Source organism: Cataglyphis hispanica, chromosome 2 (assembly GCF_021464435.1).
Source record: "Cataglyphis hispanica isolate Lineage 1 chromosome 2, ULB_Chis1_1.0, whole genome shotgun sequence".
NCBI classification, from domain to species: domain Eukaryota; kingdom Metazoa; phylum Arthropoda; class Insecta; order Hymenoptera; family Formicidae; genus Cataglyphis; species Cataglyphis hispanica.
Genome location: NC_065955.1, coordinates 5,754,145 through 5,771,996, shown reverse-complemented (window position 1 = coordinate 5,771,996; position 17,852 = coordinate 5,754,145). Strand labels below are relative to the sequence as shown.

Sequence of the window (17,852 nt, the reverse complement as noted above, 5' to 3'; positions counted from 1 at the left end):
ACCCAAAGTAAATCACATAATTAAAGTTAAATTATGTTTAGAATTAATTAACACGCCATTAAAAAACAATTATTTATAAATCTATTAGATTACTTTTTTTTTAATACAATTTAGTTGATCGACTCTTTTCTTCAAAAATATATCAAAGTAAAATAAAAACTTGAACAATACACAAATTGCTCCGTCATGATTAAACACATATCTACGTTCTAATTAACCTTATTAACTGTAGTTGGAAAGAATCGATGCACCGTTAAACCTCGGTTTATTTCTTTTTTCGGCGTTCAAACGTGATTCAACCGCACCTGATTGACGCACGTACTCGATTGCAAGACGGTCAATGATCTCCTGAAGTCACGTTCGCATCGTGTGCGTCATGATGTGAAAATATGATTCATATAATAAGAGCGGAGGAAAATCATAATATTGAAAAATTATAACATTCGCGTTTCCACTATTCATGATCGATTTTACAAGTTTTTTTTCTCATGCTACATTGTTTCACATAATGCAGCATAAATGTGTATATTTTATATTGTAAAGATCACGTAACCTGTATTTTAAATCAGCAACGTATATTACACAATGCAATTGAAAGGTTGAATATAATACGTACATACTATATATTGTAATAGACTACGTCTTACACACATCCGAGGGAATACATATAACACGTATTATAATAACCTGCGTTTGTGCCTACATAGTTACGAATTTATGATCCGTGAATTTATGTAAATATTTAATCTCATAAAAATAATTTACGGAAAAATATGTATATTCTTAAATGTCTACAGATAAAATAATTATTTCTTTAGAACGATAAAGCTTTTTGCATAATATTTTTTGATAAAAGAAATGTTTCTGACTAATATTACGAGGAAGAGCATACACGTGTCTCAGAAACACACAAAGATTATTTATTAGATTTTTAAATTATTTCCTAAAATATGAAACAAAAGTAATAAATAATATTCCGAGGGAATATAACACGTGTTTTAATAACCTGCGTTTGTGCCTACATAGTTACGAATTTATGATTCGTGAATTTATGTAATTATATAATCTCATGAAAATAATTTACGGAAAAATATGTATATTCTTAAATGTCTACAGATAAAATAATTATTTCCTTAGAACGATAAAGCTTTTTGCATAATATTTTTTGATAAAAGAAATGTTTCTGACTAATATTACGAGGAAGAGCATACACGTGTCTCAGAAACACACAAAGATTATTTATTAGATTTTTAAATTATTTCCTAAAATATGAAACAAAAGTAATAAATAATATTCCGAGGGAATATAACACGTGTTTTAATAACCTGCGTTTGTGCCTACATAGTTACGAATTTATGATTCGTGAATTTATGTAATTATATAATCTCATGAAAATAATTTACGGAAAAATATGTATATTCTTAAATGTCTACAGATAAAATGATTATTTCCTTAGAACGATAAAGCTTTTTGCATAATATTTTTTGATAAAAGAAATGTTTCTGACTAATATTACGAGGAAGAGCATACGCGTGTCTCAGAAACACTCAAAGATTATTTATTAGATTTTAAAATTATTTCCTAAAATATGAAACAAAAGTAATAAATAATATTAATATGATATTGTATATTATTTGTTGATTTATTTCCGAATACATTAACCTGAGATAAGACTTCAGATGACAACAAACAACAAAGTTCTCTAACAGACAGTGCACTCGCTTTGTCACGATTTCCTAATTAATGATCTAAGCACGCGTACAAGATGACGCGCACGTTCACATTAACAAAAGTGTTCACCTGCGTACTACGACATGAAATAGAAAGAAAACTTGACTCGCCATAAAAGTGCAATGTCATATCTAGAACAAAAGACGATAAAATTGCAATCGGTATGACGGAATAACAAATGTTGACAAAAATTTTTCAAACAAATTTAAATTATTAAATTATTTTAATTAAAATATATATTTATTTTCTTCGATATTTTTTTTACTATACATTTAAATATCGATGCATAATGTAAAATACTAAATCTCCTTATATACTTTTAAAAAATATTTATTTTTTTATCTATATAATTGTCAATAAAAATTACCACGTTAATAATATTGTCGGTAAATAATAATCTTAGAAAGAATTATTTTCTCCTTTGTCTATTAAAATAAAAAAAAAAAAAATAGATGATGTCATCTTAAGTACGCTATTAATAATCTTATATGAGAATTTCTATGATAAAAAACTAAAAAAATCTGTAAAGAATAAAACTTCATAAATAAATTTATATTTTCTTTGATTATTAAAAAAACTTAATATATATTAATATATCGGACATACTATGCATCAATAACTATTTAATCTGCACTCCTAAACTTGTAATAATATATACTAATTTGATACAAATTGTAAAAATATAATTTGTTATATGTATCTTTATGCGTACATATTTTTATTACTTTTATAATTGCATCACAAAGCATCTATTTACTTTAATGTTTTATTTTTAATGCAAAATATCTATTTATTGCGCGTCAGTACATACACATACATATAAGACAATATTGCAAATATTTCATAAAAGCTTGATATTATAATATTAGAATGATGAGGAAATTTTGAAGCTGCATATACACGCGCGGCTCTCTATTGACATTGTCAAGAAAGGACGAGAATAACACTTTCTGCGCATCTTTCACGGTGCCTAACCACGGTTTAGCGATAAAATGCGCGAATCACCTTGAACGCATCCGACCTGTTCTCTTTTCATCGACACAATTTCAATTACTAACTTTCAATTTATTAATTTTTTCTATTCAAATTAAGTGTTATCAGTGTTGAATTTATACATATATTATTGTTAATTTTATATAACTTTGAAAGAATTTAAATATTTTTCTTAGATTTGATATTTAAATATTAATTTGTCAATAGAAAAAAGTTGAAAAGTTTAGTTTTCTTTCATTGATAAAAATTCATTATCAAAATATCAAATCTATAAAATATTTTAATTATTTGTTATTAAATTTCATATAAAATTATCAATAACACTCCGTATTATATCTCTTCAACAATAAAAATTGAAACTTGTATTGCTTATCATTACATTTTTTATAGTTAAAAATCGTTTCCGTTAAATGTTTCCATAAATAATTATTGGAAGCCGATATACTGAATGTATAATATAATACGATATAAATAAATACCATACATTATATTTATAGATGACGTAATAATCAATAATACATGCTTACGTGGTAATACGCGCGCGTCAATAGCTGACAATATATAGATTTTATATGACGTATATGTGTACGTAATACGTAAATGGCCGCCAACGCATAAATCTTATGATACGCAGTAATATATCAGTAATCAAGAAGGCGTTAACCCGTGCATGTTGTTATGCAAATTAAACTCTTATCATATAAGGCACATTTACTATAAATTTATCGCATGCATTAATTCACTCTTCCATGTAAAATCCTGTGAATTTTACTCACTTTTTACGTATTTACATAAATAATAAAACCGCCTATACAGATAAATTAATATTGTAATCAATAATAAAGATCAAGAGACAGTGATAGACCAAATATAAAAATAAGATAACACCAAAAAATATGTATTAATCATATTAAGATTGTTAAATTTAATTCTCGATTCACAACTTTCATATTTTATTTGTCCATCCATATATTACATCGGTCATTAATTTTATCTTTTTTTCAGTCTACTTATTATTTCTAAAAAAATACAATTATTTAATAAAGTGCATAAAATAATATTTTCATAGTATATAATTTATTCAAAATTCTTTATATATAAATATCGATATTTTATATAGTTATAAAAAATATAAAAGTGTTTTTTGTTTAGTATCAATTTAGATTCTGCGGGATAAAAAAAATAATTCGAAAAGATTAAATCTTTTAAAAATTTCGCATGATATATTTAATTAATTTCACTGAGACTTTCGATCGCATAAAAGTAAACCGCTCAAAGTAAAAAAAGTACATACTAGTAAATCGTAGGATTTTTTTTAATTTATATATTTCATTGTATGGTATATATATATATATCTCTCTCTCTTCGACCGTAACGGTCATTCGCGTACGGAATCGCAAACAAACGGCACAACAAACATTAATGTGTTGCAAACGTTATCTGAAGAAATGTCCCCTCCTCTCCTGGGACATCGGTAGGAGTTTCAACAGAAGAATCGCTCTCGTAATTACGAGAGCAGCGCAATGAGGATTTCTCACGCTCGCTCGCGATTCTTTCAGTTGTTGCACCTTCGCCGCGCTCGTTCCAAACAATCGTACGATTATCGCGAGCGCACGCGAACGTTTAATTCGGCCGATTGTGGACGATGACACGGAATACCACGCGTGGATGCCAGGATTACGCGGCGATTACCACGGATGATCGGCAAATTTATTGATCGAACCGGTTCTCGCGTTTTCCGGCTGATCAGGATATGCAACGCGCGATGCATTACATGCATTACGTAAGTGTGACACGTGATTTTCGCAATGCGCAGATTTTATGAAATATTGAATTGCACAGTTATAATAGTTTTATTATCCATCTTTTGCTTCTTGTATTTACAATTACTTGCGTATTTCATTATTATATATATATATATATATATATATATATATATATATATATATTATTTATAGATTATTTATCTCTCTCTCTCTCATATTATATATTATTTTTATATTCTTATATATGTATATATATTGTTAAGATTTTCGTAGATTGTACACATATCTCTTTCCATTTAAAATCATATTTACAAAATCATTTTGATTTTGTAAAAAATATTTCCAAAAAATTAATATTAAAAAAGCACATAAATTTGTTTATTTTATATTAATCGTTAGAATACAATGTTAAATTCTCTTTTTTATTATTAGTTTTCCCTAAAATAATTACTCGTTCTCTGATGTAATACATATATTAATTTCTTGCATTTTTTACGGAGATCATCTGCGAGAAATGAATCAGAATTGGTCATCAGTTTTAACTTTTAGGATAATCGATCGTATGAAATCAGTTTCTCTGAAATCTGCAGAATCATCGCGATTCGTCACGCATAAAATAGAAGATAAACGCGCTTAATTTCTAACAAAAATGTTCATCTACATTTCTTTACTATGCACTGCTTTTCTCGTATACTTTCTTTTCCCGCGAATCTTCGATGTCATCGAAAGAGGATTATCCTTGTTTCCTCTCTTGTTCTCAGAGAAAGTTGTCATAAAGCGCATAATCGCGGAATAAATTGCTTGACAAGAATAAAAGCACACGCATACCGTAGATAAATTTTAAGCCGATCGTGTAATAATTTACAGAATTGTTTGATAAAATAATTAAAAAAAAAAAAAAATATTTAAACGGTAGATATTAATAATGTAAAACGCAAACAGATCAATGTAATTTTAATTTTTCTACATTTTCTACATTTAAACTCATAATAAAAATGTTATAAAATATTATCAATCGAGAATTTATGATCATATATATATATATATATATATATATATATATATATATATATATATATACCACGATATATCTATACAAACAATTGTTTATACAATATTTCAGAGAGATTAAAATCTATTTATGAGGATGTTTTGGCTATATAATAGTAACAAAAAAATATCAAAATTAAAAAAAAACATTTCTTACGTTTGAAAAATCAAATAAATAAATTCTGATTATAAAAAAAATTAAATGATCACAAAATAGAACAAACTGTGCAAGAGAAATGTGCTTAAGTCTTGTATAAATAGAAGAAATAGTAGAATAGTCTACGAAATATCTTCAAGCTTTTGTTGATGTTTTGACATATGACACATACATCCTTAAAATACTGTATCGCATAAATTGTTTGATTTTGCAGAATTAACAGGCGGAAAAGGATAGCGAATAAAAATAGATAAAAAACGGATAATAATATGCAGAATAATAATAGAATCGTGCAAGCACTCGTTATCACTTACGTATGTATATAGTCTAGCAAAATTTTTTAGCAATTAAATAATCCGTAGACAGCGAGAAAGCGACATAAATCTCCGAATACTTCCATCACTAAAAATAACCGGTTTTGCGCGTTATTCTTACCGCGTCATGCGTTCACGCATCCTGCTTTCTTCGGTAATAAAGTTGAACGCGGACTCAATAGCGTCATTTTGGTTAAACTTTCTATTGAGAAGCTGATCGACGCTAAAGCGCGCTCGCTTTCGCTTAAAGAACGAATAATATCATCATCTGTTTTCGGTGATGCAACTGCAATATAGCACGATCTACGAGATCTCGGCAAACTTATATATTAATAAAATTGTTAATTATAATTTGATAATTAATATTTTTTATATTATATTATATTATATATACATATATATATATATATATATATATATATATATATTTATATTCTCATAAATGTGACAAGAACATATGATATTGATAGTAGCATAATAATAATATAGATAATATGTGCACAAAATAAAAAAATATATATATATATATATATATATATATATATATATATATATATATGCGGAGTATCTCCTTAAATGCCGTAGGCAAATACCTCGAAAATATGGAAGATACCGATATGAAAAATGATTTCAGACAAAAATTATATGATTTGAAGGGAGCCACATGATGAAAATATGGACTTGACCTTGAGTGATTTTTTCATGTTGATCATATTGACCTGACCCTTCAAATAATGCAACTTTTGTCGGACATTTTTCCGTATCTTCCATATTTTTTGAGATATTTGCCTGCGGCATTTAAAATAGAACACTCTGTGTATAATTAAATAATATTTAATTTATAAATATATCAAAAATAAAAAGAATTGCGAATTACACAAGCTTCACATAACTACACAGTACGAGAAATACGTGAGAAAAGTTAACGAAATATTCCAGACAGACGGCGGGGCAACAAAGAACTAAGCGCATCGCATCATCTTCCCGGGAACACACCACGTGCTTCAGAGAGAGTCGCGAGTTTTATCTCTAAGGAACCCAGCTGAACCGAACCGGTTTTCACATTAATCTCCGCTTTGCATGAAGCCGTCCAAGAGAAGATCGACGAAACAACAAATGTCCGGTCTCTTTTTAACGCGACGATCATTCCGGAACTTCTAATTCTCAATCAAATACGATTGTAAACAAAAGCAGCATATGCCTTTTATATTGTTTCTCTTTTATATTGTTTCTCAACTCCGCAATGTCGAAAAAAACGCAATAACTTGACATATCAATATTATATATCCAGAAATAATTTGTGGATTACATAATACACATTAGAAATGTTATTTTAATTCAATTAGCAACCTTGGGTCTGAATCCTTCAGTTTTCGAGAAATTGCTCGAAAAAGTAAAATATATGAATATCAAAAAAATTCTAGATTCACGCTGTCATATCTCGCGCATTGTTTCAACTCGCATGATGTCGCATAATTTATTTATCAATTATGTGCGCTTAATAGCATCGTATATTAGCGAGTCCTAAAAAAAGAGACCGGCACTTTTTATTGGATCACAAAGATAGTGCTGATCGTAACTGTTTTATTGCTACAAGAAATATAATCTCAGAAATGAGAACGTCCCGACGAGAGGAATCTTGTCACGTGACGAGAAATTCGATTGAGGTAGCACTTCTGCCTCTCACAAGTCAATCTTACGTATATTGTGCAATTTAATGCTAATTAGTAACTAATTATATTTTGCAATTGCGAGTTGAGTGTTCGAATGCGTTCGCAGGAAATGGAATTACAGATGGAAATATTTAAGTTGTAATTAAGGGGACGCGTACCGCTATTAAGAAGAAAATTCGAATAAGAGATGAAAGGAAACCGCAGATGGATGAATCGGAAATAATTACGACGAGATAATTATTTGAGAGGTAATATCACTTCTAAAATAAAAATTAAATTGCATTCCGCGAATGATCGAATATATCATTTTTCCCTCTAATAAACCAATTTCTTATCTTGATGAATGAGTATGTCGTTAATACTTTCCAGACAATCCGTTCCGACAAACGTTCAAAAATTATAAAAAGATATATACTCTTTCAAATAATAAATTAATAATACTATAATATTTAGATCTAAAAATTTAATATTATATTCTGTTATCTTAATTTTTCAAATTATTTTTCAGAACAATAAAATATACAAAATGCATTGTAATTTTTAGAATCTCTCAATTTTTTCCCTTTGATATTTTGAAAAGAATAAAGTAATGTATCAATGTGACGTATTCGAATATTGTTGGCTTGTGCAATTTTACAAATTGCATACACAACGATATGTTAAAAATAGAAATAAAATCTGTATTATTGTCGTTATCTGCAACGCACGATAAAGTTTGCATATATTTTGACAAGTATTGACCCCACGTTAAAAATTATATAATGTCGTGAAGACAGAGATCGGAGATTATACACGATTAAATATATGATTCAACATCGATAGCTCCCCCCCCCCTTCTACCCCCTTCCCTTCTCCCGAGCCATTCTATCGTTATTTGCATCTTGTAAAGATTATTTTCAGTTTTATTCATCGGCTCAATACAACATGGCCATGTAATGTAAATCTTACGTTGAGAACCGTTGCGCAATCCTCGGATGACAAACTACATTCTAAGCAGATGACGCTCTAAAGCGCAGATTCCATCAAAAAAATTACGATGAATGATGCGCAACGCTGCTGACCGACGAGCAAAGAGTAGTTTCGCTGTCGTAGGTGAACAACGTGTCGTTGTTCCCGATCAACTCACGCGTACATTTCTGAGCAAAGATGCCGATCTGTTCTGCATTAACTCCCTCATATATAGAAAAAAATTTATCCATGTAATTTTGATATACGTGATTCGTCTTATAAGAGTGTATATTTGCACATTTTGCCAATATATTAATTTTCTTTTTGCATAATGCATTTTAAAAATCGAAAAAAATTCCGTGGTATGCATGTGTAGCTTCTAATGTATAAACTTGTGGAGAAAAATATTTTGTATCCATTAATATTAAATTTTCTTGCAAGTTTAAAATAAAATTTCTAATAAACTAGAATTAACATTAACCGAGAAGCAAACTTTTATTGTTCATTCTGAAAATCGATAACAATCACCCATATAAAAGAAACGAAAACTTGGAACTAAATTATTTAGAATAATAATCTTTATAGCAGAAATTTCCAATTTATTATTAGATACAAAATAAATATATGTCTATCGATAAAATAATTAAGAAAATATATAATAATTTGATAAGAATGTTAATGCGTAATATATTTCTAAAAAAAGATACTGACAACTGCATTTAAACATGATACGCGCTGATAATAATTTTATAAAAACAAATACTTTATAACATGATTTTAATTGCCGCTCTTGTCGTTCTTGATCCACTATCTGACAAAGATTAGAATCTTCGATTATTCCCTTCTCCCTCTCCCCCATGTACTATATATATATTAACTTCCGTGTTGTGGGCCTCGTTTCTAAGCAACACCGCATTGCTGTACATTGCTGCGAAAGTGATAATCGAATGTGCACCAAACGCGATAATGATTCCAAAGGTCGTTGACTTAACGAGATTCTTAACAACACAATAACTATTAACTAATAATTATATTATATCATATAAACTCTGTAGAAAAAAAATCTAATCAATCAAAAAAGTTTTTAACAACGTAGTCATATTCTTTTCATAATCCAGTTTTATTTATTTGATTTGTTAAACAGTTTAAACTTAAAAAAAATGATTTTTTTAATTTTGACATTGTTTCGCTACTATACAGCCAAAACATTTTTAAACGAATAATCTTGTCACCGATATTATGAAATGAGCGTAGCTCAGTTTTAAAGAAAGAAGAATGGACTTCAATTCGAAGCGAAAGTTCTTACGAGTCGATATAAGTGGCAATGAAAACAAATTTTATGAGAGGAAACCTATTTACTTGCCGGACAAAAGTTGAATCTACATAAACGAATCAAGCATGTCATCGTGTGTATCCGTCCAGAAAATTGATGGAAAGTAGCTCCAAGGCAACCTAGGGTGAGCCAATACGCTTCGATCGATTCAGAATGCCAAGTAATTTGAAGAAAAAAAAAAATAATAATAACGATCTCGAGGAGACAAGAAACAATAAAAATGGATTATGCAAATATGCGATAAGTATCTGCAAGGTTAATGTGGATGATCACTTTGAGATAATAATTATGCGACTCGAAGGCGATCTATTATTGTGCAATGTCGACTACATTGCCTTTTTTGTGAATTGTTTTATTTCTTTATAAAATCAATCGTTTACTATAAATATATAGGAACGAAAAGAAATTCACGAGCTTACAAATAATAGAAAAGCGTAATTTATTTTTACTTTCAGATTATATATTAATTTAATATTCGTTATGTTTGTTAAATTCGATGCCGATTTGCGCGATAGTCAGGTGACATTTTTACGCTTTTTACAAAAATTTACATTCAATTGCATAAGTAAACTTGAATATTTTTCGCGCAACTTGATTAACACGAGTCGCTATTCTACTAAATTGAACAAATTTGTCAGATAATTTTCAGCAGCAAATTTTCTGTTCCGTCATATTTAATTAGCTATTAATTGTCCATTCATGATTATGTCAATTAGGACACAATCGAATACAATTTCATTTAACGACTGTAATTTTCTCAAGCTCATTAATCGCGTTACGATGATTATAAACTTTAGTAAGACAACTCTTGCATAATCAGCTAATATATACAGTGCAATAATAAAATTATGCAATCGATATTTTTATTAATAATGTTGTATTATACGTGTAATTAATTGTCATCTACCGACAATTCATATACATGTATATATATTACATTTATTGCACACAGAATTTCTCATATTCATGTATGAAATCTCCTTGTTTTTGAATTATAACAAGCTATTATAATTGTTTTCAGTAACGTAATAATTGTCAATTAATTTTTTTTCAATATCTTACTTTCGTCTTTACTTTCGTCGACAATAAAAAAAATTACCGTAATAGACATTATTTATATGCATCTCTCTTGTAGCAGCATCTGGTAATCTTTCATGCGGCAAAATTGCAATACATAAAGGAAAGAGCGTATTCAAAGAACAAAATTATTCCAAAAACTGTGACAAGAAGCAATGCAGACAAATTAATCGCCATTATGTTCGCGTAGAATCAAAGAGAATTTATTTTCAATAAACGATAATGTCATTTTGAGTACGACGTATATAATCACTCGTGCAACTTTATTATCGGATCGTATATACACTCCTCTCACATAAGCGACGTAAGGGAAATTAATCGTCAGTTTTGCGTTGCGGAATTTTTTGCTATTAAATATCTAAGAGAAAATGCATCGGCGAGTTTCTCCAAGTCGACGTACGCGAATTTTTTTTTTTTTTTTCACGATCACATCAGCTGCTGCGCATATCAATGGTATTAATCTCGGCCTTAATTGGGGTTTCGTTTACAACAATTACATAATACGAAGTTAATAATCTTAAAATAAACGCGTGACCTGCCCGTGACTATAAATATCGGTCTCGGGAGCCTACGTACGCGGTCGCGGATGCACCAACACTTTAATACTCGTAACATGTATTGATTTACGATGTGCACGGGAGAAGAAGATAACAAACCGACTGTGTTCGATTCGACGATTACTCGACAATAATATCGTCGCTACGATTTATATCTCGCAATGAGAACCGTTAGAGCCAAGCGAGAGAATGTTATGGAAGACAGCTGCGGCAAATAATACGGGAGCTGGGTTGCCTTTTTCTAACGGTTACTGATAAAGATACCGCGTGTCCGATCGCGAATTTATAATCACCGCTACTTAAGAATACGAATATCGATAGTCTGTGCACGCATCCTCGAGATGCATTTCTAACAACGTTCATGATTCATCCACTTAACGAAGTGATACTAGTGCAAACTGACAGTTGTTTTGCATTAGCCTATTATCGGTAAATATACTCCTTCATAAGGTTTCTTTCAAGGCGACGATAATACATCATAAAAAAATAAATTATATTTCTATATATTTATAATATATGTATTCATAATTCTATATATAAGTTTAATATTTCTTTAATATTTAATTTTATAATTCTAAAAAATAATATTACTGTTTATAATACACATATGTAGATATTAATGAAATACATAATTTGCTAAAATCAATACAAGACATCTTCTTCTTATCGAAATACTTTATCTGAGAAAAATATAAACACGCTCTATGATATATGATGATATCAAAAAATAAAGTAATAAATTAAAATAATAGATAATATGTAAACGCGAAATTATTAATAATTATTATTTTAATACACAAATATTACTAAATAAATTTCTTTCTGCATTCACGAAATATTCGTGCCGTAACGCTGGGGAATGATTCTGAACATATTTATAGGCCGTACAGGAGCCAGCTTTTCCCAGGCAACCTTTCTCGACAAATAATCAGGGTTCCCTTTCACACTTCGTTTACAAAAACGCGCAGCTGATGCTCCGAATCAGCTGATGCGGACAAAGGAACGCTGCTTCCATATATACACATACATACGGCATTTACTACACACCCGGAGCAGCATTCAGCGATACATGTTTCCGAATAAAATTTAAAAGTTTTTTAATTCGTCAATGCAACGCTTATTAATAACTTGCTTACAGGAATTTTATCAATAATTGCCATTAAACACACTCTTTCTCTCTCTCTTTACTATTACTATTACTATTACTAAAATAATTAAATCCGTCATTTACGGATCGATGTATTTTTCTATAGTACTTTTTATTATAATATGTGCATAAAAATACGAAATTAGTAGAATTGTAAATATCAATTGTAAAATAAACCTTTTCAAAAAAAGATTTTTTTTTTAGAAGTCCGTGAAAATTACTAGACAAAGAAAAAAGCACTTTGTATGTATTACTACGTATAATTCTTAAATGTAAATAAGATAAAATAATTATAAATAATTTAGTTATCGCTTAATTGGCGCCATTCTCGAAATTTATTATTTAAAGTTGCACGATTACATAAAATATAAAATGTCGAAATGTCTATATTTATTATTTTTAGTCTTATTATTATTATATTACTCTGCGCGCATTTCTCTCTTACTACAGGCTGCACCTTCTTATAGATCCCGTCGATTTATCTTGCTTTTGCATTTTACATTTTACAGTAGACTGCAATTTACATTAAAATATCGTCTTTCCCTCTCTTTTATAAATATACCCGTGCACCATCTGGTTATAATTCCTTGGACCAAATACCTCACCGAGGCTGGCATGTTACGCGAGCTGGAATCTTTATAGACAGAGAATCGGTTAGGGATCCTTGCGGTTCGAAAAAAAGAACAAAGAATACGATATTCGTATGCCGGTGAGAAAGCAGCGTTGCCAAGTATCCTGCCATCTTAAACTGGACCATTGCTAACGGTACGATGGAGCACCTATCTCCTGCATAATTTCTGATATCTCAATTAATCTTCGCTGCAGAATTCTCTTTCGTAAAAAATATTCGTGCGAGGAAAACTAATCGCGCACAGGAGCTAATATCGCAGAAAATAATAATAAACGTGGAAAAAGAAAGCGGTTTGACTATTTTTTTTTTTAATATAAAAAATATCGCGCACACGTTATACAAGATAGTTTTGAGATGGCATTCTTTGCTTTAACAATAAATGTTATCAGTTGCAATTAAGAATTACGTTGTACAAGAGGCGTGAAATTATTTTTGAAAAATTAAAATTAATATTTCTTAGAAATATGACGTTAGGAGATTTTTTAAAACACATACGTTATCCATAAATCTTCTATCACTAATATACTATCAATTATCTTAAAGTCATTAAATTTAAATTTTTTAGAGAGAGGTAGTTCTATTTAATTGTTCATATAATATCTATCGTTTAAAGCTCGAAACATCAAATAAATCCACATTACCGTTATCTTTTTCTATAATAAATAAAAGATTAATTTATGACGCAATTATGAATATTCCGCAGGAGATTGTTCTGAAATGCATATATCGATAAAAAGAGCCCGTAATATTTATTTCTTTTCTCCTATAAACCGTAATTTCCAAATAGTTAACGAAGAAATTGTCGGTCGACCAGAAAGTTTATCACGAGGAATGCAATTAAAAAGAAGTTACAAACGATCTCTTGGTTTACAGTTATATCAGATGCGTGTTCTCATATTACTTTTATGGCAAGACATGTTTCATTTAATCTACTGAATCAAAATAATCGCATAGAAAAAAGCGAGAAATCAAGATTGCATCAGGAAGAATGATAAAACGAAATAATATTCAGAATCGAAATCGAGAAAAGGAGAACAAGGTTATACTTTAAACTCATAAATTTAATATGACACACGATTCTATGTATATTATTTACAAGCTTATATAGATATTTCCCTTGAGATTTTAAATTGGCAAGATGTTCAAATTTTTATTTCATCTCATATTGATATTTTGACAAGATTAAAAAGAATCAAATTATTATATACAGATCGATGTTTTGTTGAATAGTGTTCTTCTCTTACGAGATAATTTAAGTCGATTTCACTCCAATGTAGGCAATGTACGCAATTACTTCTAACATTCGATGAATTCACCCGAACGAGTATTTTCCGTTATAATCCGCTATTATAATCTCTTAACTGAAAGCTTAAATAATCTTTTAAGCTAAACTGTAGAACGAGCGACGACTTGGTTGCGCTCGTAGGATTAAGCAATATTATCGATCGTTTCTACTGCGCGGATTAGATTGTTGACGCGGACTCTCATCGTGCGAACAATGCTCATTCGATATCTCTAATGCTCGACTATACCACGAAAATGACACTCGATTTACGATGTCGTTTTACAACGACGTAGTTATGTATACGAAAGCACGCACAGAAGTGTTTGTATTATCGCTAACACGACGCGTTGGTCTTTGTTTGATTTTATATATAAACTGTCCTAACTGTCCTAACTAACTTCTTAAAGTCATACTAATGACGTTCTGGATGTATAATAATAATAAAAAAACTGTCAAAATTAAAATATATATATATATATATATATATATATATATATTTCTTACTTTATACTGTTTGAAAAATCAAATAAATCTAGAATATAAAAAAATTAAAATATTACAAAATAATACGGATTTTAATGTCTTTATAAACAAAAATAGTTGTAATTAATATTTTTGCTAATTTATGACAAAATCATCAAATATTCCCTGAAATCAACTAAAAGGAAAAAAAAAATGTAAAACAAAATAAAATTTATTGTTTATTAAATTTATATATATATATTTATTTATAGATATTTTTAAAACTTTTTGTTTAATCAGAAATAATTAATTATTAATAATCGAATGTCGTGTCAATATAAAGCTATTGTATTGTTTACTTTCATTACTGTATTGTATTTACGATCGCTTGTATCAACAGTTGTATGTTGAAAGTGACAAACATTGAGGTTAAGAGCGAGGAGAAACGGACGTTGTAACGTAAATCGCGCTATTAAATATTTAATGTTTCTGCTTGAATCAATTTACATCAAGTGTTCAATACGCTCGTAAAAAACGCTAAATATTGACGCGTTTGACAAGAGAACGTTGTGACACGAACATTACAACAACTGTTTTCAGGCACATTCCCGCATACTTAGGAGACATGATATATTTTTCTGTAACTTATTATTAGATCGAATTGTTCACCGACCATTTAGTTTACCCAATCTCGGATCAATGGTTTAATGTCCCTTTCTAAATCGCAGTCTTACCATAATATAAACAGTCTCAATCTCTCGTAAATGTCGCAGATAACTGAAGAGGCCAAATACGCCGATTCTCTATCTCTCTCTTCAGAGCGTTTTACACGAACATTTTAAAACATTTTTTGAGTAAATCTTCGATAGGCGATCATATAAAATTTTTTGAAATTCTTATTTTATGTATTTTGAGGCGTAGAAACTGAATGCTTTGAAAAAAATTGTCGCCCTCATTTCATTTTTTATATATTCCTGATTAAATAAAATAATTTTATACGTGCAATATTTATGCCGAATACAATGTCTAGTATATGTAAATATATAATTAATGTAAATATATAATGTAAATATATAAATAAGAAAATAATCTTTTTCGTTATGATGTTATCTATTGTCTATTTTTGCTCTATACTTTTAAGTGAAAAGTAAATCTAGCCTGATCTAACCTCTATTCTGAAAAACTCTAACTTAACCCAAACCTATTTGCAATTTTTAAATCAAAGTTTAGTTAGATTAGAATTTTTTGAGAAGAGGTTGCAGGGGAAAGTTTCATCACTTCTCCACCCACGTGTTTATTTTTCACTTTCACAAAACAATATTTAAAATAAACATTCAAAAAATTTTATGAGATCGTCCCTATATCGAAGGTTTACAATTTTTTTGTTTTTGTCGCAATTTTTTAATTCACAGATACACGAATAGATACACGATTAAGTTAATATAAATGCCGTGATTACGTTAGAAGTGTACGTAAATACCTGATGTACTGGATGTATCCGTGTCTGGCGTCTTCGAGCAGGAACCCCGTGGGGTTCCTCATCTCGATGTTTTCGAAGACCATCGAAGACGATTCACGAAACACTCGACGTGGCTGTGTACCTAACCACTTTGCCTCTCCATCAATCCTTCTCTCGCCGCGTTGCACTTGTCTCACACGAGCACGACATTTAAAGCGCGCGATGGACGAGCACGATACGCTCGTCGGACGATTTTTCCGAAAACTCGTATCTCCGAAACATCGTTTCTCTCGATTTCGGAGAGCCAGCGTCGCGACAGGACGACGATAATTTCGAACGACGGGCACACTCGACTTGATGCTAAATTCACGCGACCGAACACGAGAGGCGACGCTTAACGCCGGAGCGACGCACGATCAACGTTCGCGTGTACAATGTCGTTAGACGACTGAAGCTTTCTCGAGCAGGCGCAGTCTGCGTCTGCGCTGCAGACAGGCGCGCGAGAGTCTCGCCCCCCTCTCCTTCCTTATCCCCTCCCTATACTCTACCACCCATCCCGCAGTCGACACGCGGAACGTAGATTCGACCTTTCTTACACTCGAAGCAACTTCTCGGTCGATCGGGATGAAGGTGCGCGATCGTGTGTCGAAGGGAAAAAAAAGGACAAGTTTTCCTACATCACGACACCTTAACATGTTTTCATCGCGTACATTTATTACAACATATATGTACATGTTGTCCTAAATAAAACTTGTAAATTAAACATAATATGTTAATTTTTACAATCCCATTGTATTGATAATTGCAATAATTGCCAGCCAATCTCTTGTTCCATATAAATTTTCTTTCAACTTGTAATAAATATAATAAGTATTTAACAGCAAAGAAAATTTTATATATATATATATATATATATCGAACAATCACAGAGTACAAGAAAACCTTGAAGACTCGCCATCATGCGTTTCACCCTCACGAAATCATAGACCTGAACACCTCAAATATATGCGTATTTGCTATAATATATACTACTATAGTATAATTAAAAGAAAAGCATTATATAAGGTATTTCAAAAGTGGAGGTATTTCAATCGCTCGAGAGGTAATTAGAGACATAAAAACAAAAACAAAAATTGGTATGAACATAGATCCGAAGACTTTGTTTTTGACTTATCGCCATTTTTATGTAAAATTTCAAATTGTTTTGCTTTAGAATTTTTTTGTCAAAATTGAAAAAAAAACAGATGGTTTTTATGAATTTTATAACAC

General features: G+C 30.1%; 1 protein-coding gene across 3 annotated transcripts in view; it reads right to left on the bottom strand.

Moving 5' to 3' along the window:
- Positions 1-17,852, bottom strand: part of LOC126858946 (protein phosphatase Slingshot) — a 121,905-nt gene that overhangs the window by 80,848 nt on the left and 23,205 nt on the right. The window contains exon 1 of one of the 3 annotated variants that reach the window (XM_050609696.1): positions 16,605-17,032. The exons of the other annotated variants lie outside the window; for them this stretch is intronic. Within the exon in view, the coding sequence (XP_050465653.1) occupies positions 16,605-16,687 (83 nt within the window). The 5' untranslated portion in view covers positions 16,688-17,032. Of the gene's footprint in view, positions 1-16,604; positions 17,033-17,852 lie in introns of those variants that run through there. 3 annotated transcript variants of the gene reach the window in all.